General features: G+C 38.8%; 1 protein-coding gene across 4 annotated transcripts in view; it reads right to left on the reverse strand.

Moving 5' to 3' along the window:
• Positions 1-8,007: 8,007 nt before the first annotated feature.
• The window catches only part of RNF38 (ring finger protein 38), a gene marked incomplete at its 5' end in the record, with an annotated part of 127,163 nt that continues 109,822 nt past the window's right edge, over positions 8,008-25,348 (reverse strand). For 3 of the 4 annotated variants that reach the window (XM_082337038.1, XM_082337040.1, XM_082337039.1), the window contains 6 exons: positions 8,010-11,492; positions 16,787-16,886; positions 17,779-17,900; positions 19,384-19,468; positions 21,050-21,156; positions 24,200-24,361. In XM_082337038.1, the coding sequence (XP_082193164.1) occupies positions 11,430-11,492; positions 16,787-16,886; positions 17,779-17,900; positions 19,384-19,468; positions 21,050-21,156; positions 24,200-24,361 (639 nt within the window). In that variant the 3' untranslated portion in view covers positions 8,010-11,429. Of the gene's footprint in view, positions 11,493-16,786; positions 16,887-17,778; positions 17,901-19,383; positions 19,469-21,049; positions 21,157-24,199; positions 24,362-25,348 lie in introns of all 4 variants that reach the window. The other variant, XM_082337037.1, reaches the window with a different exon arrangement.

The raw sequence follows: 25,348 nt of genomic DNA on the forward strand, positions 1-25,348 counted from the left end.
GCTTTTCTAAGCATGTCAGGCAACCTCAGTTCAAATGTTTTTATTTTTACCTTACTTCCTATCTGTAACACCACATGACTCAAAAACACTTGGATACCTGTTTTCTTGACTGGATGCTTTTCATGCAGCAGTGAGAGCTGGCTAACCCGCAGCAAACTCACTCCCGCTAGAAATGTTGGGTTGCACAAAGGCAGATCTCCATGTGCCTCTCAGAGATAAACCTCCAGGGGGTGCAGCAGTTCTGTGGCAAAGTCACTGTTTTCAATGCTGCAGTATCAAACAGGCTATTTCTGATAAAATCAAATACACATGGTATTGTCTATTTCAGAATAAGGACAGCCTAATCCAGCCACATCATAACTTTCTCACTTGTTCTTGCTTGCTGACTTTCTCTGGGATATCCTCCTGTAGGCTGTCTTACCACCACCTTAAGTGTAGGGCACTCATGTATTGCTTCCCCCACTCCCCACAGTACTTTCATGTATATGAGAGGTCCTCCTGCTAGAATACACTTTTCAACTTTCTGCAAACCTCTGGGTGTCTGCCTCTTTGCATGCCCCAGGGACCTCACTTCTCAGTGTACATTCCTCTGGAGATGCAAAGGAACTCTTAACATTCTTGCACAGTGACTGTGCTGCAGCATTTCCTCTGACACTTAACCCGTGGCCTGCCAGCACCAACTGAGGTAACGACAACACCCAGGACCCCAATTTGACTGGGTTCAGGCATCCCTCACCACAGTCCTCCATGACAAATGTCCTGGGGGATACCTCATGAAGCTCCTTCTGTCTCACTGTTTCTTGCCATAGATTGACACAGGTGCTTTAAGGCAAAGAAAGAAGGAGGATACACTCAAAACTATGCTTTCCCAGACCCTACCAGCTTCTTGCACATAAGAGCAGCAGCAGCAAATCTAAAAGCAACACCAATACAGAAAATCATCCTGTTTTCAGTTTGGAGCCATTCTTGCAAAACTATTCAAATAGCAATGTTCTTATGTATAAAAGAATTTATGAAATCATACAGACAAACCAGTATGACATCTCGGTTAATACCGCTGACCCAATACTGCTTTCCCAAGGCCACACCAGCAGACATTACTACGACTCCAGGATGGATTGACATCAGTGAGTAGTGCTATTTGAGGTTTATTGCTTCTTTTCTGCTACAGCGTCACCATTTATGAAAGATCATTTGTAGTATAAGGGCAGGGTAATTATGCAAAATGGGAAGTCAGTGGTTTGCGAAATGTAGTTGGCAGTTACTCCTGCTAGCTGAAGCACAGTTATAGTTGCCTATTATTGTTGTATGCATAAAATAAAAAAGTACAAATGCAGCTGAATATACCAGTGTGGATATTACTGGGGTGTGTGTGCAAACTATTAATGTCACATATGAAGTGTGAGCAGAAATAAGGAAGTAAGGGTGAGGTGAGGGATAAACGGTTGCAAGAATTTAGAGATATTGGAAACATTATTGAAAAAAATCCTCTACTTGTTCATGCTGTCTCTTTGCCAGACCTCCCAGCGGCAGCCTTACTGGGCTTGGTGAATGGAGTAAGCACAAATCTTTCCTGTAATCCTTGCTGCAGTAAGAAGGTTCACCATGTCTATCAAACATGCTACCTTCTTCCACCACGGTAGCTGAAATACCTGGTCAAAATTTGGTACCATGAGGCCATCTTTAGGTGGTAGTAAACCTGAAATAAAGTGTGCTAACTAGAAGCTTGGAGGAAAGGTTTATATGCTAGCAAGTTAACACAACATGCAACCAGGTAGCTTAACACTGCTTATCTGACACAAAACATATCGTCAGCCTCTGCAGTCCCAACTGGGCATCTGCACAGCTGTTAACTTGGACTCTTCTAGTGGTGCCAGGATAGTGCTTTACCTCTCCAGGCTGTCCATCAGCTGTTTGTTTCAAAATGGAAATCTGCTAAATTTCGTTCTAGGTACCAGAAACCTGGTGGTACATGAGTTCTTTCAGAAAGGGAAACTGAGACATAACAGGGTGTAAGTGGCACAGTGCAATCCACTGCAAAAGCCAGCACATAAAACTGTGTTAGGCAGAACATATATTTTAGAACTGATGACTCACATTCTAGTTGCATGTTTGAAAAAGCACAGAGCTTTGTGGATGCAGTAATTGACAAGGGAAGATTCTTATGATGTTAAAGCAATCTAAACCTACCAAGGTTAGCAAAGGCTAGAATTGGACAGAAGCTATAGCAATGCCACTGCCCCTGAAAAGCCAAGGCCATCTTTAGCATATATAAGACTAAATAAGGAATAAGGAACTCCATCTGTTCTCAAGCATACCATCATTCCTAAATCAGTTGGTAAGTACCATGGGCATGGGAAATATGAATCTGACGGAAGGAGATATCACAGTTGAAGGTCACATGGTTGTGTGGACCATGGTGTGAGCTGTGGGAAAGGAGAGTTACAGCAGACACACAAGATGGAGGAGCTACAGTTGTGGCCAGTAGTTGAAAGTAAGACAGGAGAAAAGGACCACAACAAAACATACCGGATGCAGAATCTGGAGGCAGTGGTATGATTTACTAAAAACTAGTGACATAAATTGTCAGCTAATTACTGAGAATGCCAGAAGACTCACAAGCAGTGGGAAAGCAGGATCAGCAAAGACAGCCACTTTATAGGCTGAGAAGAGTGAGATGCTGTGACACAAAGGGGGTGGGAGGACATAGCAGATCAGGAAGGGAAGATCTGAGGGCAACTCTGCTCTTCAGGCTAGGACTGGTCATGGCCAAACTACAGATGCTCCTGCAACCTGCTTTGCAAAATATTTGGGTGTAGCAAATGTGGCTTTGCAAGTATCCAAGCTCACAGATACCTTTCTCTTTTCTAGTGCAGATGTTGTCCTGACAATGATGATCTCTTCCAACTCTAACACTTATGATTTCTCTATGAAGCTGAAATAAATCTCTTTTTGCTGGCTTTGCAAATTGTTTTTTGAGAGTCTCAGCCAGTCCAGGTTACCAGGAATGGGAACACCTTCACATAGTTCCTGATTCTCCAAGAACTATACTTCCATGACATGGTATGTGCTAAGTGTAAATCATGTCCTACAGAGGAGCTGCACAAAAAGGCATGGCTGGGATTTTTATTCAAGCAGTTTACTGATGTAATTCATAGAACCATTGAATGGTTTGAGTTGGAAAGGGCCCTTTAAAGATCATGTAGTCCAACCCCACTGCCATGGGCAGGGTCAGTGGATCAGATTGCTCAAAGATTCCAACCTGACCTTGAACACTTCCAGTGATGGGACATCCACAACTTCTTTAGGCACCTTGTTCCAGTGTCTCACCACCTTCATTGTAAAAATCTTCTTCCTTATATTGAATCTAAATTACTTTCATTTTAAAACCATTGCCCCTTGTCCTGTCACTACAGGCCTTGGTAAAAAGTCTCTGTCTGTCTTATAAGCCCCTTTATTGAGTGTAAGTATTGAAAGGCCACAATAATGTCACCCCAGAGCCTTCTCTTCTCCAGGCTTAATAACCCCAACACTCTCAGCCTTTCTTCATAGGAGAGGTCTTCCAGCCCTCTGATTATTTTCGTGGCCCTCCTCTGAACCTGCTCTAACAGGTCAATATCTTTCTTCTACTGGGGACCCCAAAGCTGGGCACAGTACTCCAAGTGTGGTCTCATGAGAGCGGAGTAGAGGGAGAGAATCACCTCCCTTGACCTGCTGGCCACGCTTCTTTTTGTGCAACCCAGGATATGGATAGCTTTCTGAGCTGTAAACACACACTGTTGGCTCATCCACTTTTTCATCCACCAGTATCCTCCAAGTCCTTTTCCGCAGGGTTGCTTTCAATCCATTCATCCCCCAGTCTGTATTGATATTAGGGATTGCCCCCACCACTTGGCATTGCTGAACTTCATGAGGTTCACATGGGTCCACTCTTCAAGCCTGTCAAGGTACCTCTGGATGCATCCCTTCCCATAAGCCTACCAATCAACTGCACCACTCAGCTTGGTGTGATCCACAAACTTGCTGAGCATGCACTCAAACCTACTGTCTATGTCTTTGATGAAGATATCAAATAGTACTGGTCCCAGTATGGACCCTTGAGGGACACCACTCATTACTGGTTTTCACTTGGACATTGAGCCATTGACTCTTTGGACATAGCCACCCAGCCAGTTCCTTATGTATCTAACAGGCCATCCATCAAATCTATCTCTCTCCAATTTAGCAGCAAGAATGTTGTGTGAGACCATGCTGAAGGCTTTACAGAAGTCCAGGTAGATAACATCTGTAGCTCTTCCCTTGTCCACTGATGCAGCCACTCGATCATAGAAGGCCACTAGATCAGTCAGGCATGACTCGCCCTTGGTGAAGCCATGTTGGCTGTCTCTAATCACCTCCCTGTTATCCATATGCTTTGATGTAACTTCCAGGAGGATCTGTTCCATCACCTTACTGGGCACTGAGATGAGGCCGATGAAGGAACTGTGTGCAGGAAGAACAAAGCATATACTCCACCCTGTGGGACCAGAAAGGCAATCTTTCCTCCACTCCTTTCTACACCTTCCTTCTACAATCCCATCACCAGTTGCCTGTCTGTCCTGTGATGGCTCCTCTGCATATCTTGATGCTGCCAGATGATACCAGAAAGCTGCTCTTAACTACAGAAGGGGGGCTTAAGCTTGTTTGCTTAGGAAAGCTTACAGCATTCTTGAATCCTCTTCCTCAGCCTGTAAGTTAAAACAAAAAGGTAAAAAGCCAGCAAGTGGGCTGATGCTAGAAGCAAGAAGCGTCCAGTGATATCAACACTTGAAAGCTACCAATGTTACTAAGCAATCACTGCCCATGGTTTGATATGGAAAGTTCTTGATAAAACCTCGCAGGGTACCCCAGTCCAGCTTTGATAACAGGCAGGCTGCTAGATGGTCCTTTTTTGCTGCCCTTGCTACAAGAGGATTGAACAAACAGATGTTATCACACAAGTTAAAAAATCCTGCTTTGACAATGGTATAGAGCAACAAGGCCGCAAAAGAATACATAGATGGCACAGAATGTGTAATATTTGTCAAGTAGACACATACTTCCTCGGCCTACTAACCTAAGAGTTCAGTAGCTGCATGGATGAGATAGGATATAGTAGCTTCTGTTCAGTGCTTTCCCGTTTATTACATCTGCAAAGACAGTAAGACTGGACTCATGGTGCTTACTGAGGCCACAAGCTGGCCAGCTTGCAAGAAGTGGAGAGATTGCTTCCAACGAAGTACTGCATGAAGATATCCTAGGGAAACAAGACACAGGTTCATAAACATATTTGTAAGGAATGGAGAGCTATATGTATTCCAAGGAAGCAAGAAGATAGGTGTGGGGGAAGACACGCTTCACTGCTGGCCAAAATGAAGAACAACTGCTGGGTTATAACGTACATGCTACTCATGGATTTATAAAATGCCTGGAGTTTGGCTTGGTATGTTTCAAGATTAAGGGATTTAGATTTTGAAAGCGGTTGTCTTGAGGACAGCAGAAGAGCAGTATACAAAGGCAGAAGATCTACAGATCTGGCAGTGAGAAGACTGTCTGCCAAGGCAAACAGACTTGGCCCTTTGCCTACCTGCTGACAAGTGTTTTCTGAGCCTCGCTCCCCCCCATGCAGAAGCTTCCAGTCAAACATCATCCTTTCTTTTGCATAGAAAGGTACAGCAGGAAGCTGCCTAGGGATCAGCTGTCTTTCTGCCAAAGGTCTCCCTGTTGCACAAACACTGTGATATCCTACAAAACATGTCCCTGCTACAGTACAAACTGTACAGTCTGTACACACAGTGCATGGTACGTTTACATGAACTCTGTTGCAGAAAAGATTAGTTTTCTGTTGCTGGGAGCACTGCCTAATTCAGCACAGCTCACATGAATTATGAATTTGGCTGCTGCCTGGGTATAACCTGGTGCTCAGAACCTCACACAGGTTGGTGCTGCACCTCAGAAGTTGTTCGTGGTACATATACATTTGCTGGTGCTGGCAGGGAATAGTGGCCAAAGGGAAATGGACAAAATCCTAGTGCAGAGGCAGCAGCTAAGCTTATGTCAGCTTTGCTTAGGTTCATCTTGTCACTAGTGGGGTTCTGCAGGGCTCAATTTTAGGGCCAGTGCTCTTTAATGTTTATCTAAATGATCTGGATGCAGGAGTCAAATGTACATTAATTTCACTGATGATAGTAAATTAGGAGCTGCAGGCTCCCTCAAGTGTAGAGAGGCCTTACAGAGAGGTCTGGATAGACTAGAGAGTTGGGCAATCACCAACCATATGGAATTTAACAAGAACAAGTGCCAGATTCTCCACCTGGGAACAGGTAATCCTTGTTATATGTACAAACTGGGGGACAAGAGGCTGAAGAACAGTCCCGCGGAAAGAGATCTGGGAGTTTGGGTTGATGACAAATTGAATGTGAGTCAGCAGTGTGCCCTGGGGGCCCCGTCAAAGGGCCAACTGTGTCCTGGGGTGCATGAAGCACAGCCTAGCTAGCTGGTCGAGGGAGATGCTTGTCCCACTCTACACTGCACTGGTGTGGCCCCACCTCAAGTACTGTGTGCAGTTTTGGGCATCTCAATACAAGAAGGACATCAGACTATTAGAGTGTGTCTGGAGGAGAGTGACAAAGGTGGTGAAAGGTCTTGAGGGTAAGACTTATAAAGAGTGGCTGAAGTCACTTGGCATGTTCAGGTTGGAGAAGAGGAAGCTGAAGGGTGACCTCATGGCAGTCTACAGCTTCCTCAAGGGGGGCAGTAGAGGGGAAGGTGCTGATCTCTTGCTGGTGAACAGTGATAGGACACAAGAAAATGGAATGAAGCTGTGCCAGGGGAAGTTCAGACTGGACATTAGGAAAAGGTTCTTTACTGAGAGGGTGGTCGTTCACTGGAACAGGCTCTCCAGGTAAGTGGTCACAGCACCAAGCCTGTTAAGTGTCCAAGGAGCATCTGGATGATGCTCTTAGTCATATGGTTTACTTTCAGGTAGTCCTGTGAGGAGCAGGGAGTTGGACTTGATGATCCTTAATGGTCCCTTCCAACTCAAGGTATTCTATGATCTTTACGAGGAAGCCCTGCTTTACTCTCAGGGCCTTGCTAGTACAGGCTCTAAGCCAGTCACCAGTACTTCCAAGCTCCCCTATCATCACTGAAGCTGGGCAGCCCAGTACCTTAGCTTTGCAAGTACTACTTGCAGCACTGTCCATTTTCAACAGTGTAACTAATAGTTAACATCTGCTGTATGAAAGAGGGCAAACTAGTTGTTATCCAGGATTACAAATCCAAAAGACACGCATATGAATCTTTGCATAACAATTCTCAAAGCACCAACAGATCTTCAAATATGTTTGAGGACGAAGAATCCCTGCAATTGATGAAGATGTTAAATGCCCTGTGTAAATGAAAGCCTTCTAAATAATTACATCTGTTAACTTAGTTTACATCATCTCATTAAAAACAAAAGCAAACAACAATTTGTTTTTTTTTTTTTCACCACCAGCTTCTTGTGTGACCCTGGCTAATCAAACTCCTTATAGTTCAGTTTCATCCTTAACTCAGGATGCATTTTTTACCACTGTTAGGGCACTGCAAAGTGTAACACGTCTTCAGCTCACACACAGCGCAAATACTATGTCTAAGGAGCAGCTTAGAATCCCTGCAAATTTTCTTTTGACTAAGTAACATCTTTAGAAAGCTGATCGTTTAGGCAAGACTTTGAGTTCTATCAATTATAGTTATTTTACACTGTCAAAAATATGACACAACATTTCATATCATTGTCTTATGATCTCTCAAAGTAGATTTTAAAAAAGTCTGTCAAACACTACAGTTAAGGTGGCAAAATTTCGCCCTACAACACAAGTGTCTGTTGCCAGTATCTAGAGTTGCATGATCATGCACAGAAATATGTAGAGTAATGAAGGGAAACAATGCACCTCTTTCTAAGAGAAAGAACAGGACAAAATTGTGTAAGTGTACATCATACATTTATTACTGAACAACTCTCTCAACTCCAAAATTGGGCACAGGGATTAAAAATAAAAATTCATTGCACTACCTAGTAAAGCATTACTAGTAACTCTCATAAAAAATGTACAAATTTTGTTAAAAATTTATCAAGCCTTCAAATGATTTGGTTACAGATATTTATAATACATTTAAAACTACATGTTAAATGATACAATAGAGTATGATTTAAAGAAAACACTTGACAAAATATGATTCCAACAAAACCCATAAGCTTTCATAATCATTAGCAAATCTGAAACACAAGTAGCAAAATGAGGTAACAATGTACCAAAGAAAAAAAAAACACAGTTTTTACAAAGGCCCAAAGAGAATTCCAGTCAAAAATGTGTTTCTACAATTAAAATTAAAAAGGTTGGTAAATCTCATCCCAAGTATTACACAATGTGCTAACAGCTGTGAAATCACATTCAAGAGCCTGTATGTAATGGCATACAAGAAAAGGCTTTAATTTTTTTTGTAAAGAAAGCCACAAAATGAGACATTGGAATTATCTGTAGGCCTTGATATCCAATAAAATGTCAAATTAAATTGACAGTTTATGCAAAGAACACAGCAGTGCCAATATGATAAAGCAAACATATTGCAGGTTTGGTTGTTGTTTGGTTTTGTTTTTTTGTTTTTTTTTTTTGAGAAGAAGGAGCCAGGTGATGGCAGAAAGGCAATGAACATGAAAAAAGTCTTACTGAATTCAGGTGCTGCCAGGCACAATGGCAAGCTGTGGAATTACACACAGATGTGCATAACACATGGCAGTTAACAGCTGAACATGAATCCCCCTCCCCTGACAGCCACAACAGAGGGGACTTAGCTGTAGCTTGTCTGGGCTGATTCAGAACATATGCATGTGTGCTGTTTATACACACTAACCACAGGAAGCAAGTCCACATACATCTGTAGAGTCCCATGCAAACAAAAGAACCATTCCAGAAGAGATGAGCCATAAGAATGCAACAATTAATTTCAGGATTTTACCAACTTAGACCCTCCGTCTCCTAGATCTCCCACTGCCTCACAAAGTTTTACTGGGGAAAAAGGGACTTTACACATCAAGATTTCTCCAATTCCAGAAATACAACTACTTTCCTTGGCTTCAGAAGAATGTGTCTTGTTCATTTGTATCTAGCTTAGAAAAAGTGCCCTCTTTCCATGCTTCAAACTGAATACTGAGCACAATAGTGTTAGTTATGTTTAAATCTGTACAGAAAGAATTTCTTCCTTTGCAGCTACATAAAAGACCCTAAGTTTTGTAAGACATATATGGCATATGTTTTTTAAACAATGTGATTTTATTTGTTAAAAAAATAAATTCTATTACACGTAATTTAATCCTCTAGGTGTTGTTGTGAAAAGCCTGTTCTTTAACTCCACTGGAAGAGAGGAGAAATTCTAATATTTTGAAGTTGATGTAACAGCATTTTTAATTATTTAGTGTTCTTAAGCATGGATAGCTATGGAAAGACTCACTGTTTTAGAGAACTATCTGCATAACTAAACAGAGGGAAAAACATCTGAAACAAGGCAAAATTGTGCTTTTATTTTATCTGCACCAAGAGCTGTGACTGCTCTGTAGAATCTTCAAAGAGGGAAATCAGCATGGAGAACATCTAACTCTGAAATTATAACCGATATTAAAGCACAGCAGCATACAAAAGCATCAGAAATCACAAAGAATAAACTTAAAGCTGAGGCTGGCAGCAAGTTGCAGCAATATTGCTAATTGTGCCACTTGTGCTGCTGCAACCAAAGTAATGACACAGAATTTAGAAGAATCTTGTTGCAAAAAGTGCATCCTTTGGATAACTATGGTATATGTAGACCTAACTATTTTGCTAGAACATACCGAAGATGTTAACAGTCTGAATGTTACAAATGAAGCTAATTTTTTTCAATAGCCCAAATAAAACATTACTCAGAGCACTTGAACAGGGGTTATCACTTCCTATTTCACAGCACTGTTCTGGGAGGTGTTCCAATTTTTTCCTATAGTGGAGTGCTCTGGAAACTTGATTGCAAAAACCAAGGGAGTTCCTTCTTCATATTACACTCATCATGAAATAAGGAAGGGCAAGAAGCAGCATCAGGGCAACTGAATCCTGCAGTTAGTGACCAAAAACTACCTTCTCTTGTGATTAAAAAAAATCAGAAGTTCTAATTCTCTGAGAAAATGCTAAAAATGTTATTTTATTTATGAAGCTGCAGGAATAAAATTGTAACCTTTTATAAGTTATTTTAGTTGTATACAAACTCCCTTGTAAATGACAAAGAATGTATGTGATTAAAGCCAATGTTTATAAGCTAAAATATTATGTCCTTAGCAAGTACAATGGCCAAAAGTGAAGAGCTGTTGCACAAGACCCTCAGTGTCCTTTCTGCTTTCTTTCATGGAAGAAGCACATAACTGGCAAACCCAACTAGAAAAATTTAAAAGGAGAACAGAAAAGCATTGATATTCATATTAGCAACTGAAAATGTTAATATTGCTAAATGATCTGTGCGATATTGCAACTTTACATTGATAAAATAACTTGCAAATCAGCCATTTAAAAATCCAGACTTTGTAACATATGCTAAAAATTCCAAGGTTATTTATGTATGAACAATCAATGCACTCTTTAGTGGTACACATTTAAAGCCTCCAATGAAGGGGAAGCTTAACAGCTGTTTGAATAGTAGGTAGAAAGGTCTTTATACCTGTAAGTACATTGGGGAGGAAATACTAAATGTCTGTAATTGCTGCACCCACCGCATTCAGTGCGCAAGTGCAAACACAAGGAAAGGAACCAGTGTACAGTACTAGTACTGTTTAAATAACACACAAGATTATACATTGCAGCATAATTATCACTACACACATACGTTCTCAGTACATGCTGGTATATAAGTTCTCAAACACACATGCACACTCAGTCACAAGCACATTTCACACATCCTCTCACAAGCAAACACACATTCACACCATTCATTCCCACTCACAGTATCTGAAGGCTCTATATAAGGTAGATTGCTATATTGTTTGGAGCTACCACTTTTTTTTTTCCTTTTTCTTTTATATAAAAGCACATGCTAAAAGATCACATCCACAGTAATCTCGCAGCAACACTCGGAATGATCACACGAAAACCAGGGAATGTTAGTGCACACACAAAATGAAGCTAAAAAAAATATCTTTGGAGTTCCAATCACACTGTTAGTATAACAACCCCGTAACTGTGAAGACTAGTTATATAAGCTTTGTAATTGATTAAGTCACACAGTGCAAAGTAAGGTCCATTGACCCTTTTGTGTCAAGGGTAGGCTGGAAGCCACATGGGTAAGTTCAATACATAGTTCATATATACATGTGACCAGGAACACCCAAACCAGATTTGTGCTCTTAAGATTGGTCATTCTGAATCACGATGCACTTCCGAAGCATCAGCTCTACAAATTGGGCAGGTACGATTTGCCTGTAAAACCAGAAACAAAAGAGGATTACCTGTACAGACAAATACATTGTTAAGTTAATGTGTATATGACACTGAACATCTGTGACCGTAATGAGGTTGCTACCTTCAGCACTCGAGTACTGAAAAACAACAGAAGACAAAGGGTGCTTATGCCTTTTTTTAGTTTGTTATGTTAGAATGGTGTGGTAAGTTTGCCAATTCAAAATTATGTTTTAAAAAAAAAATGTGCCTTTTATCTTTAAAGATAAAGCAAAACAGCAAACTAAGCTTTATCTAAGTGATGGTGGTTTTATTAATGCAGGTTCATAGTTATAGTATATTGCAATCAGATGGATGCAGCTAAGAAGCTGTACTGTGTGCTGCAGAGAAACCCACCAAAACCAGACTAGCAACCTTGGGCTGCAAATAATGTCCAATATGAGGGTGTCATGTTGTCACAAGCGCTACTGATCAGGGATCACATCTCTTTGTACTGTTTATTCAGTTATTCTCAAAGAAACCCATCCTATAGACTTGGTCAAAGCTGAAAGCAGACTAGGGAAAAAGGGAAGGGGTTTTCGTAAAGAGAAAAGGGGGGTGGGAAGAAGGAGAAGATGACCTGATGAAACAGGTATTCAAGTAACACACACAAGCAGGTCTAAATTTAGCCCTTCAGTAAAGCACTCACTGAAAACATGTCCTGTGGCTCCTTTACTTTTATAGCTTCCTTAAAAAGATAAGACAGATGAGAAGTAACATTCCTTAAGCTACTGGGAAAGTAGCTCTGCCTTCTCATTCCCCTTTTTAAATAAAGGCCAATTTCATTTTAGCAAATGATGAGAAAAAGCCCAAAACAAATATGTAATGTCCATGATAAAACATTTCCTTTGCAAGGAGCAGAATGCAGAGAACTCTTCCCTGTCCCAAATTCTGTATTTCATAGTTCCCAAAATTGCAGGACCAACCACTGTCAACTCCCAGTTTTTCTAAGGTAGCCAAAATTTTCAATGAAAATACAAGTGAGAGCATCAAGAAATGTGGCTCTGCCGGCCAGAGTTCAGAAATCATTGCCACAAATTTCAAATCCAAACAATAAATGTCAATGAAAGTAAAATGTTATTACTGAAAAACATTATTTAGTAATGCAAGCTAAAATGAGGGTATATTTTTTTGTCAATTACTACTGTTATTACTGTTGTATAGTTTGTATCGTAGTTATTATTGCTTTATAGCTTTTGTAAAGCATGGACTGGAGGACCAATTCAAAATTTATTTCTTGCTTTTTCACTAGCAGTTTTGAAATTACTTGAGGACAACGCCATTACTTGGTCACTACTTTGTACTTGCATTATTCTAGATATAATTCCGCTAATATAATTTTTAAAATAAAAAGGCATGCTCTTCAAAATTCAATGGATTAAAGAATCAAGAGGTATTCATTTCCTTGGATAAATAATTAAGTATCTACCATTTGTAGCATGAAACAGAGCATTCAGTGGGAGTAATTTCCAGATAGGAATTGCAGAAATAAATCCACTGTGCCAGGATAAAATGAATACTCATGGACACTGCACCACTGCTTTTTCAAGGAACTTTTCAAGATCCTACATGAACATCTGTTTTAAATTTAGTTGCATTCTTGTGCCTTTCATGAAATTCATTCGCCCTTCCTGGCATTTAACATGACTCTTTGGTGCAAAAAGAGGAGTAAGGTGGACATAATATTGTAATATTGACCTTCTAACTAGCCACTCTTTCAGGCAAACTTACTTTTTGTACTGTAAGGAGAGTGAACTGCACAATGAACTAACTGGGTTTTTTTTAATGTTTTATAGAAATTTATAGCTAAAGTGAACTGCATTGAGAATAATGAAATTCTAGGGCTACTAGAATCCTCTAAAAAGCATTGCTCTACTTCAGTGTTAATCCATCAGAACCAAGTGAAACTATAGTTACAGTTTGTCTTTTCTCATATATAATACAGCATCTCCTATCAGAATGTTAAATATAAAGTTAAGTTTTCCTTGTAATCTGGCTGTAAACCCTCAGGGTGAAGAAAGGTCATGTTTTCAAGCTTTCCTTTGGAATGATAACTAACTTCTACTTTACAAAAGAACAGATTTGTCATGTATTCATATTTGACTAAAGAATTTAGGATATTAAGAAATAACCAAATACTGTGAAATAAGACAGTTGACAATATTATGAAAAGCAAAAGGATAACCTCCCTCTTGTTAATTCTGTTTCCTCCACTGTACTACATCTTCTTTCACAAGTCTTTAACCTTGCTTAACCAGGGAAGTATAAATTAAAGTGGGCAACCTAATGCACTGTAAAAGAACGTTTCCTCTCCCTTGCTCATGCTACCTAAAAAGGTGGTACTGTACATAGCATTATACCAGCAGAGCAGATCAAACCTTCCATGCATAGACAAGCCACAAGACTCTCTTAGATACCTTTTTTTTTGGTCCATCATCACCAACAGGCAGTGGAATAAGGGTTTTTTTAAAAAATAATCACATTGGATCACTGACCTCTTATTTGAATCTTTCACTAACAATGTGGTGAAACTTAAGGAGAATCAACTTGACTCCAGAGTTCTAGAACTAGTTCTAGAAATATTCCTAGATAGCAAATACTTTCTTCAAAGAGACAAGATTAAATCAGTAAAACATAGGGACAAATTGGCAACCTTTTTTTTTTTTACCTTGTGGAAAAAAGTTACAAGTACTGAAAGCTACCATTTTTACCTTCCCTTGCAGAATTTATCAACAGGATGTTGGCTGAATGATGCGAATTAAGTGGATGTGGACATAATTATAGGATCAACATATAAAACAAGTTGTCAAATACAAAGAAATGGACAGAAGCAAAACTATAGCTCCAAATATCTTACAGTTATCCTTACTTCCAGATGTTTGCTGCTTAACTGTAACCAAATTTAGACAGAGGCTGTAACTAAAATAGGCTGGTGTTACAGGTAATTTGTTATAGTTTGCAAAGCAAAATAATCTTTATTTCCATACACTATCTTCGTACCAGTGTAACTAAACCCACATGGTGTAAATACATTGCCTTAGCAATCCTACACTATGATGCTTTAACCTTGTCTAGCTTATTTTGCATCCAGCTCTGGAATACACAGTGTCAATACAGGCAGTTTTAGGTGGGTATAACTGCAACCTCTTCAGGTTTAGATTACATCTCTTTCACCTCATTCCCCTCCCTAGCTGACACTCTTGTGCTCAGAGTTTTTCTATGATAAAACAACCTTTAGAAAACACTACACTTGAAGATCTGTTAGAAAATACATAGTTCCTAAGCTGGGACAGGAACATCAGAAAAAAGCTTTTTCACCACTACTACAGTACATGTATAGTTATGAAAACAAAGACTAAACTAAATCTGCTTTTTTCACTTTGCTGTTCTGAATTTGATTGCCAGTTCATAAACAGTTGAAAGTACTAAATCTAACTGTAGAAATACCACACTGAGTCCCAAAAAAACTTAATTCAACATACTTGTCTGACTCTTGAGACCAACGTCAGGTAAGAAAGAGCATAAGAACAGGACAAGCATGCATGATACTTCCCTGACATGTTCTTCTAACTTCCAGCAATCTGCAGATCAGGGGCTCTATGAATCAGAGGTATATTTTTTTGCATTAATAGCCTGGAAAAAGCTGTGTTTTTTAAAATCTATATAATCAATTTAAACTATATAGACCTACAGCACCCACTGTCTCACAGGCTCTGTCAAATGATCTTAGTTCTTTTTTCATAAAATGGAGTGAATACTATCCCTGGATACTTTGTCCACACCACAAATGACTTACAAAGTTTCATGCAATGAGAAGACTTGACAAATCTAGTGTGAACACTCCTCGAGAGGAGCAGGGGGACACTGGAGAATACCACTTGAATAGATATAATCTATTCTTACTTTGCAGTTACTGAATAAAACAGCATACATCTAGCATAGATATATTGATAATATTATGTGTGTGTGTGGGGGGGGGGGGTTTCATCTGACAATAAAACAACTAGGTGTTTACATTCCTCTTCTGATTCTCAAGTATGTAGTGATAGATACTGATTCAAGATTCAGATACTGAAGGACACCAATTCTACTGAAAGTTATAAGCATTGTTGTCAAAACATTTACACTGGCCTTAGATTTTGTAGAAGCCTTAGACTATCGTGGGTACTGTAGCCCAAGAGCAATTTCATATCCCAGTTTTTAAAATCCTTCTCATTCTTCTTGATATCTTGTTAGCCAAAAGAATGCTGTCAATATTAACTTGATTTTTGCATTCTCTGCACTGAATATTTTAGTGTATGCCCAAGATAGGCATTTTCTTGTTTTTATGAAGCCATAAAGGCAAGGGGGTTTAATTTCTTTTTCCAAAACAACAGACACCATCCATAATTCTATAGGGACTGTATCCTGGATGAACAGAGGATCATTGCAGTTTCAAATGTTCTATACAACAGACTACACACAAATTAATCTAAAGCTGAATACAATAAAATACTGAAAAAAGGTGAGGCAAGATGGGGATCAGTACCTTGTTGGCAGTAGATCTGGCTAATGCAGCTGGTAGAGATGTCTGTGTATCATCATCTATTTATTTGTATTTCCTGTTCTTCACACCTTCTGTACTGCTGCTATTTTCTCTGTCCTTTTACTGGGCTTCCCTGATTCTAGATCCTTTCTTTTCTGCTCAAATTCTCTTGGAAGGGTATACCATAACTTTGTAAAACTGTAATTTCTATTTGTATATATTACATTTATATATATGTATATATGCATACACATATATGTACACACATAACATTTTATTTGCCCCAGAACCTAATGTTAATAGCAAAGTGGGCAACGAAGGTATTACTACTCATTCTTGCTATGCAGGATATCTAAAACAGTTAAAGCCATCATCATCACAGAAACTCTAATTCATAATTCCTATATTGTTACATTACTTTTTTGTTTTCAAGTCTTCTTTAATTTCACAGATTACTTGAATTCACAGTCATTGTTTTGTGCAAATGGAAAACACAGTAAGATCTGTCAATGAAAATAATTCTCTTCATATTCATTTTAACTTGTTCCAAGGATTACAAAGAAAATTCCTTCATCAGTTGTTAGAAAAATGTAAGTAGGCAGTGCTTCCACTCTGTTGGCATTTCTAGCTTAAGTATTAGAAACATGAAACAAGATGAAATGAAGTGGAACAGCAAAATACCCTTCCCCCTCCCCCCAAACTACATAATGAATTCCCTGTAAGGTAAGAATTTTTTTTTTTTTTTTTTTACCTTCAGCCATTTATCGACACACTTGGCATGGAACTCGTGGTTACAGGGTAAGACTCTAAGTAGCTGCCTTGACTCAAAATCACACATACACACCACACACCTAAAAAAGACAAGAAAGTTCAAATGTATCTGCTACATAAGAACAACAAATACATATTCCATACAAAACTTTACACATATGACTGCAACATGGTAGCTCTTTTACGCCTTGGACAGCTACAGTTATCTGTGTCTGTGGTTGAAGATGTGGAGTGTGACAATGTAAACTGAGAATTGCTGTTGTAGGTTTTTCTTCTGTGCTTTCAAATCACAAAGCAAGTGCTCCTGCTCACTGGAGTTCATAGACCAAACCAACAGAACAGATGTTTAATAAAAATTCAAAATGGCAGAGATAACAATCTATAAAGTTCAATCCCTACTGGTATCAGTAAGTCACACTGAAGGTCACTGAAACTGGAATATCAGAGAAAAAGCCTTACACTGAAGTTCAAACATTAGACAGCATTCGGTACTAAGTCACTTTAACTACCTTCTATCTATAGTTCCCTTTCAAAGGGGCGGAGATCTATCAAACACAGTAAGTTAATGGGTTTCAAAAATAAGAAGACGCACTCTTAAACCACTGACCACGCTCTATCAGGAGCACTTGAAACTTCAACACTTGAAGCTATTTTAACACAGGCTAAATTCCACGTTGACAAGGTCAATTTAATATCTACTATGCTGAACAAAACCTAGAACACCTTTCTTTCATTTTAATATTTTAAATGTTGAAGAACTAAATTGAAACATAGCTAAATGATGTGAGACTAGATAGAGGTTTTAAAGTAAGGATAAATAGTATTTGATCTGGAAAGCAATCCAAGAAAAAAAAGAAAATTAAACTGTTTACTGCTTTTAAAGCCCTTCTGGCCTAGCTGAGGCTGCAAGTTAAAGAAATGAAAATATAGCCACCTAAATTATGGACCTTTGAAAGAGACCAATGGACTTACAATGTTTGTTCTGACTGGTGGTTGTTTGGATTGAACCTGTAGGATGGAAGCTGTTCAATGTCTGCCTTTGTCAGTCCTCGTGGTTTGGCTTCTCCCAGACGTTCTGCCAAATTCAGCAGTGCCTGCAAAACACGGAAACTGGACATTTAAAAATTCACTGCTCAAACAGGCTCTGGTTTCACTAGAGGTGGGACTGCCATTACACCTCACTACCCCAGCTGGTAGCACAAAACACCCTTCTATCAAGAAATGTTTAGAACCTTAGTTCTCCCCTACAACACAAGCCCCATGAAAGTCTTTCAGAATTCAACTGTGTTTCTACTTATGTAAGATGTTCTGTTTGGGATTTCAGAACCTCCAGGACCCCACTTGCAATTAGTCCTGTGGCTGCATGCATAGCTTGCTAAGTATTTTGCTTCTGAAGGATCCCCTCATGCCACTATGAAATTAATAGCGCTGGTAACCAGAAAAAATTGTCAATAAATTTGCTTCCTAAGAATATGCGAGTCTGGCCTTGTAAGAGAAATCAAGAATTTAACGGGACAGGTTCTGATTCCCACTCCACACCTTGTGTTAGCTGAACTGAAATACAGAGATTTTATCCTTAATCTGGAAAACAAATACGTACCATCAAACTTTAAGCACTTTTTTTGCTAAATTTTATGTTCATTTTCTATAAGCTAAGCATTGCAACTAAAAGCCTCTTGTGTAAATAAATTGCACTCTGTCATGTATGTAACTTCATATGGGACTTAGGAAAAATATCACTATAAGAACCAAGGTATACAAAAGATAAAAGACTTAGTGAAAGCTGCAAACGGTACTGATCACAAAGAGATTTCTAATACTGTCAAACCTATGGCCCAAATTCTCAGAAATAAGATGATGCTTCTTCTGAACTAGCACAGAAGTTATTACAGAAGTGCTCATTGTTAAACTGAAAATGTGCAACTACACAGAGGTCTTAAGGGGAGCACAGGCAAAGAGATGCACAAGTAAAGGTTGATGATGACTGTTTGAAGAGAAATCGAATGGAATCCAATAGTCTCAAAACCAGCAAAGACCCAACAGCTGGGACTGCCCCATAATTATCTATGATATTAAAGAGGGTTCTACATCTATATAGATGCGAATTAGTGTACCCTCCTGAGCGCCAAGAAGAAAAGGCAGTAAGGCAGTTCTATAAACATTATATTTAGATTAATTAATCCTATGACATTAACACTATTCTGCAAAGTTACTCACATAAACCCAATAACTTACCCTGTTCTTTTGAAAGTGCTTCACTTCTGTTTGATCTTTAAAATCAATTAAAATTCAAAAGGAGAAAAGCAGCATGTAGAACATAAAAGCTGAACAATTTAATGATTACTAGCCTGGAAGGGTGGATTCTGGGAAAGAGTAATAGACAAAAAAAAAACAAGCTAAGCACTTCTAATATCCAGTATTGCGAAAAAATCTGAAAGGATGTTTTCTGGATTCTGTCTTCACAGTCATTACATTTATTTGAAAGATAAAAGCAGGATTAAAAGCAAAATAAAATAAAATTTTATGTATTGCTTGAGCTAACTGTTTTTTAAAGGTAGTTGTAGTTCGCACACCAACCTCATAGTTTTCTACCTCTCCATCTTCCACATCCAACTCAAAGCTGAAAGCTGGTCCAACTGCAGGTGGCACTGGGAGCATTGATCTACCATGAGAGCAAACAATGATAAGGTTCAGCATCTTGCTGAAGGCAGGCACAGAAACATCTGGCAGAGGTGAAGTTACCTTATTGATGCCTCTCAAATCAACAGGTTCTCAGAACTGGTAACAATGTTAAGTCTGAAGTCAATAGACATTTGATGTGAAAGAGTCAAATGAAAAAGCTAATTCTGCCACTTTTTTATACTGAGAGTGCTGCCTTTTTACTTGCATGCATGTCTCAACTGATACTTCCAACCAGGCTCAGCATTATTACAAAAACTAATCTCTTGATTATCACAGATTATGGAGAGCTAAAACTGACAATGAATTGACATTCTGGATTTAAATATGTTTCATTTCTTTAAGTGGATAAAATATCAATAAAGATAAGGAATCCTAAGTTCACTTAGCTCTCCAATACAAAAGCCTTGAAACTTTTGTAAGCTTAAAACACACAATGAAGATAAATAGGATATGCTGCTGGACTAACTTCCATACTGAAGACAAGCACAAACTCACTTTCTCACATACTGTGATGTTGGTCAAAGCAGAATCTCTTCAGATAGAGAGGCAAGAGAGAGATGTTTTTCTGGTTTTATATTCAACAAGCGTTTTTACCCCCCAAGATACTCCTGTGGGTCAAAACTTAATGCACAGACATAGAAATCACAAATTCACAGCACTAAAATATACTAAAATCCTTCTGGAGTCATCAGGAATTACTGTGCCACATCGTGTCCTCCATGGACAGGCAAGAAGCTATGACATCACTTTCAGACTGTAAGATGCAAAGTTGAACAACTTCACTGGATCAGATTTCTGGTGCCATTTTCATGCCACGTCTGAAACTGCACAGAGATAAACTACAGATCTGGTGCCAATGTTTGATTATTTCCTTGTCAATGTCACCTTTGCCACCAGAAAATAATCTTTGTTTTCCAAACATTTCATAATTATTTCCAAAACAGACCATAGAAGAGTAATAAATCTCATGTCATATACCCCAAATCCCCCACAGTGTCTACCGTAACACACTACAGATAATTCCTAAATGTTAATTGTCCCACATATTTTCCAGAAACAGCTAATGAGAGGCAGAACAGAAATTCAACAGCTGTAATAGATTAGCAGTTCAGCCAATAAAGAGCAACACATCATAGAAAGCTCCCACCCTTGTGTTTCATAATTAAGAACCAAACCAAATGAATTTATTCCATAAGTGAATAAGACTCCTAGGACTTTATCCTACAGTGTAACCATGCCTCTGTAAGAATATCCAAGAACCAAGTTTTAAAATTTGTTGAAGATTTTATGAAGAGTTCAGAAACAAGAGGCTACTGTGCCTCAAAAACCCTACAAAACTACATTGGACAAAACTGCTCACTTGTATTTTTCCTTGCTCAAGTGTGTATGTTATTCAAAACAGGCTGAAAAATTTACACAGAAGTGGAAGTTTTCTTCCTCTCTGGGACAGCTGAACTATGCCTGTTCTTTGGTAGAGTCCAACCATAAGAAGTGCCGAGACTCTTGTTGAAAGTCACATGACTTAATAGCCTACATGGAAGCAAATGTACTTTGAACTTACAGCACATAAGGTAATAGGCTGGGATGGTAAGGGTGTGGTGGTATTGGCTGCTGTGATCGGTATCTGCTGCGCCCTGTGAGTCTTCGAGGCATAAAAGGTGGGTAAGGCTGCAAGAAAGAAGAAAATAAGCTTCAACGGGAACTTGTGGAACTGGAACTTGTGTCCAGTTCTGGGCTCCCCAGCACAAGAGAGACATGGACATACTGGAGAGAGTCCAACGAAGGGCCACTAAGATGGGACTGGAGTATCTCACATATGAGGAAAGGGTGAGAGAGCTGGGACTGTTCAGCCTGGAGAAGAGAAGGCTCAGGGGGATCTTATGAATGTGTATAAATACCTGAAGGGAGGGTGCAAAGAAGACGGAGCCAGGCTCTTTTCAGTGGTGCCCAGTGACAAGACCAGAGGCAATGGGCACAAACTGAAACACAGGAGGCTCCGTCTGAACATCAGGAAACACTTCTTTACCGTGAGGGTGACCGAGCACTCGCACAGGTTGCCCAGAGAGGTGGTGGAGTCTCTCTCCTTGGAGATTTTCAAAAGCTGACTGGCCATGGTCCTGGGCAACCGGCTTTAGGTGGCCCTGCTTGATCAGGGGGGTTGGACCAGATGACCTCCCTTCCAACCTCATCCAGTCTGTGAGTCTGTGATTCAACATTTTGTTTTCTTAATCATGAAATAAAATGAAATCTGAATGTCGAAATCCACTTTCAATAAAGCATTATTAAAAAAATCCACCCTCTGCTCAAATCCAAAAGAACCTCAGCCTCAATTTGAAACAATTCCCATCAATAACACACAATCATACTATTCCATGTGAAAAATTAGTACCACACAACATAAATCCTTGCAAGCTCTTGTGTGCTTAGTCTACATGCAGGCTGGTCTGGGAAACAGGAGTTGAACTGCTGACTTTCTTGTAAATATAAAAGCCCAGGCTTTAGGCCTGATGCTATTTGGCAAACTTGTGCACAAGTAGTTGAGTAAAGAAGCCTTAAAAAAAAAAAAAAAGTCTTTCAAAAAAGATTTTTAAAACCGCTGTTTTTTAAAGACAACTTTCAAGCAGTGGTGCATATTTACGTTTGTGTTAAACAAGGGTTGAAGTCTTTCAAGTGTACATGAGTTTAATCAGTACAATTTCTGCAGCTGGACAACACCTAACGAGACAGTCAAGCCTAAAGCTTCAATGTTTTCTTTCCATGGATAAAACAGGGCTTTATTGTCATACCTTTTTTCATTTACATGCTAAACTCTCTACTCTCATATTTAAGTTTTCATTATAATTGTTCAGAGTTCCTTGCATTACCTATTAAAATGGGGACATACATGGTAAAAGATTTCCACTTAAATGCAGACTATGTTTTTCCAGAAATATTCCAAGCACTAAAATTTTTTTAGTGATTTTTAAAACTGAAATTCATGTACCACTATTGAATTTGTATTTGAAGGTCTTGAGACTTTTTTTTTTTCAATCAAAGAACACTCAAAGTCTTCACTAACATGTTTTTCTTCTTCCATGTTTGAAATTTAAGAAAATGCAAAAGCCCAACCCCGCCAATGACTAACCTAAAACCCCCTAACTTTACAATGTTACATTATTAATAGGTAGCCATGGTCGTACATAAAATTTACATACAAATATAACCACAATGCAAATGAGGCAGGGTCTTTTTCTTGAAAGTAAGATCTCAAACTAGACATAGCAAATATCAGTTTTACTGCTTTGTGAATTCTGCAATCCAAAAATATAATTAGAAACTGTTGTGTTTGCTGAATGAAAGAGAATCAGAAATGCAGCCACTCCATCATAATTTTAATATAAATAAAATTTTATAAAGATTTAGGATTGCTTTATAGAAGACCATAGGATTACTTGTAATACATCTCTAGTCTACTCCTCAGCAATATACAACACAGAACTGAAGCATCAGAGAGGACAAATACTATATAATCTGCAAAAACATGGTATTTTGTTCCTTATCTGCTTTAAAGACTGAACTTGAAAATCGAGAAAGCCTCACTCCAACCAAAATGTTTGTGATTAGACTGTAATTCATCTAACAAGCATACTGAATAAAATACAAGCAGTTTATGGAAGTTTTTAAGTGTCTTTGTCTCCAGAGTGACTCATAGTGACTGAAAACTTCATTGAAAATCTGTGCACCTTTAGTTTAACAATGAGCTGAGTATTTTTTTTAAATGGTGGAGACTTATCTGAACCTTTATAAAAACTGCACCAAGCATTTAACTAGGTGGTGTGATTTCAAGAAGACTAATTAAAGAGAAGTTATCTGTATATTCTGTAGTCACAGTGCCTAAAATTTCATTCTTATTTAAAATTTTAAATAACATTATGCCTCTAAAACCTTCTGTCAACTTGATGTACAGGTCAAACATTAAAAGAATTCAGAGCCTATACTTGACTTCTAGTTAGTTCAGTCATTACAGAGGCAGAAGAGGTTTTAAAAAAAAAACCCAAAACACACAAAACAACAACAACAAAAAAAACCCAACTCAGGACTAATATAATTGCAGATTGAACTGCACCACAAAGATCTTAGAGATAGCACCGATACTGGACATACCATAGAAGCACAAAATTCAGCACAGACTTTATCCTGCACCAGGTTTAATTTTTTTTGTGCTGCTGCTGTTGAACTGCCTGGAGATCCCCAGAAAGCTGGCATAAAGCAAGTGTGGCTGTCCTTGTAACATAGTGCAGTCTAAATTATGGAAGTACATATACAACTGCTTGCCTGCAAACTGCAAACACTCTGGACAAGAACTATTTTTAAAGCATTCCAGCTTTCCTGACTTGTGGAAACTCAACATGTGATGAAGAATTAGCTAAAAGTGACAGCAGCTTTTCTAAACTGTACTGATTAGTTTCTGCAGTACAATTCCTGGACTGTGTGGCAACATGGAATGTTTTCTAAGTAACTGCTAAGACACTCTGCAGATAATGTTATCAGAAATCATTTGCTGGTATCATTAAGTTACCCTTAACTTTATTAAAACAAGCTTAAAGAAAATACCACAGTGTGCAGCTATAGCCAATAATGGAATACAACCGCAAGAAGTGCCACTCTTCAACAAAATGTACTATAGAATAAACATTGTGAATGAGAATGTAGCACAGAAAACAATACTTACTACACCAAATGACACCTCCTGGTGTAAAGGATCGTGGGTTAGGAATTGGAGAGGAGCTGAGGGAGGCAATGTTGGTGGATGGGCTGAAGGAGGGTATGTAAAACCTCCTACAGGAAGATGTTCTCCAAGCAGTTCTACTTCATTTTCTATCCTTTGAAGTGGCTAAAAAAAAAACAGAGATAGGCTTTGTTGCAATAACAGAGATGTAATTTTTTCCCCAATAAAGAACTGCAATCCCAGCTGTATATTCTGAGCTGCTGTAGTCAATTTTATATGGTACAAAAAAAAAAAAAGTTACAGGTATAATAGTACTCAGTTTCACATAGTAACTCTGTGAACAATTCCTGTGTCATTAACACTACCAAAAAGCAAAGACAACACTACACATTTGATATAAATTCACCTTTTCCAGCTAGCCATGCTTATAGACCAGGAATTTATGCGATCTAGCAAATTAGGAGTGGCTGTAATTTCCTGTGTCTTGCATTTTTCAGGACAAATATTTGCTCTCCTTCTTGCCAGGCTGCTCTCACTGTACAACTATGCGAGAGAAAAAAATAAACAACCATAGACAAGAACTGAAATTGTGCCAGAAAATCTGAAAAGGGGAGAGGAAACATGGCGACTCCAGTGGATTACACTGCTAATGATATTCAGTAATCACACAGATGCTTCCCTAGGAGGGTCATGCAAGCAAGCAGTCCTACTAAGAACACACAGTCCAGAGGTTTAAGAAGCATGAGATTCCAGTTCAGTATTGTAATCTAGGCAACTGGAGTACATCAGTCGGGCCCAAAAGCGCTCAAGAAATAACCAGGAATTGTCACTGTTTCATTAATACACCTTTCTGTTTCTGACACTGAATTCCAGCATTTCAAGAAATTCAGCTAAGAAAGCCAACTTGCGGAACCAAAGGAATATTCTGCTTCCCTGTTATGCAGAGCAAACTTTAAACACAAGATATTCTTAAATCACTAAGATACAAGCTTTTTCCCAGAGCTGAAAGTTGACAGGCAAGCCTAGTCAATAACCTAAGCAAGCAACCCAAGCTAAAACCCGAGCCCATACATTTTCTAAAGGAAAGTCTTATAAAGATTATCACTGAAAACTGTATTTTCCCAGCTGTTCTCCCATCATAACAAAGTGATT

Source organism: Platalea leucorodia (genome assembly GCF_965183815.1).
Source record: "Platalea leucorodia genome assembly, chromosome: Z".
Taxonomy (NCBI): Eukaryota; Metazoa; Chordata; class Aves; order Pelecaniformes; family Threskiornithidae; genus Platalea; species Platalea leucorodia.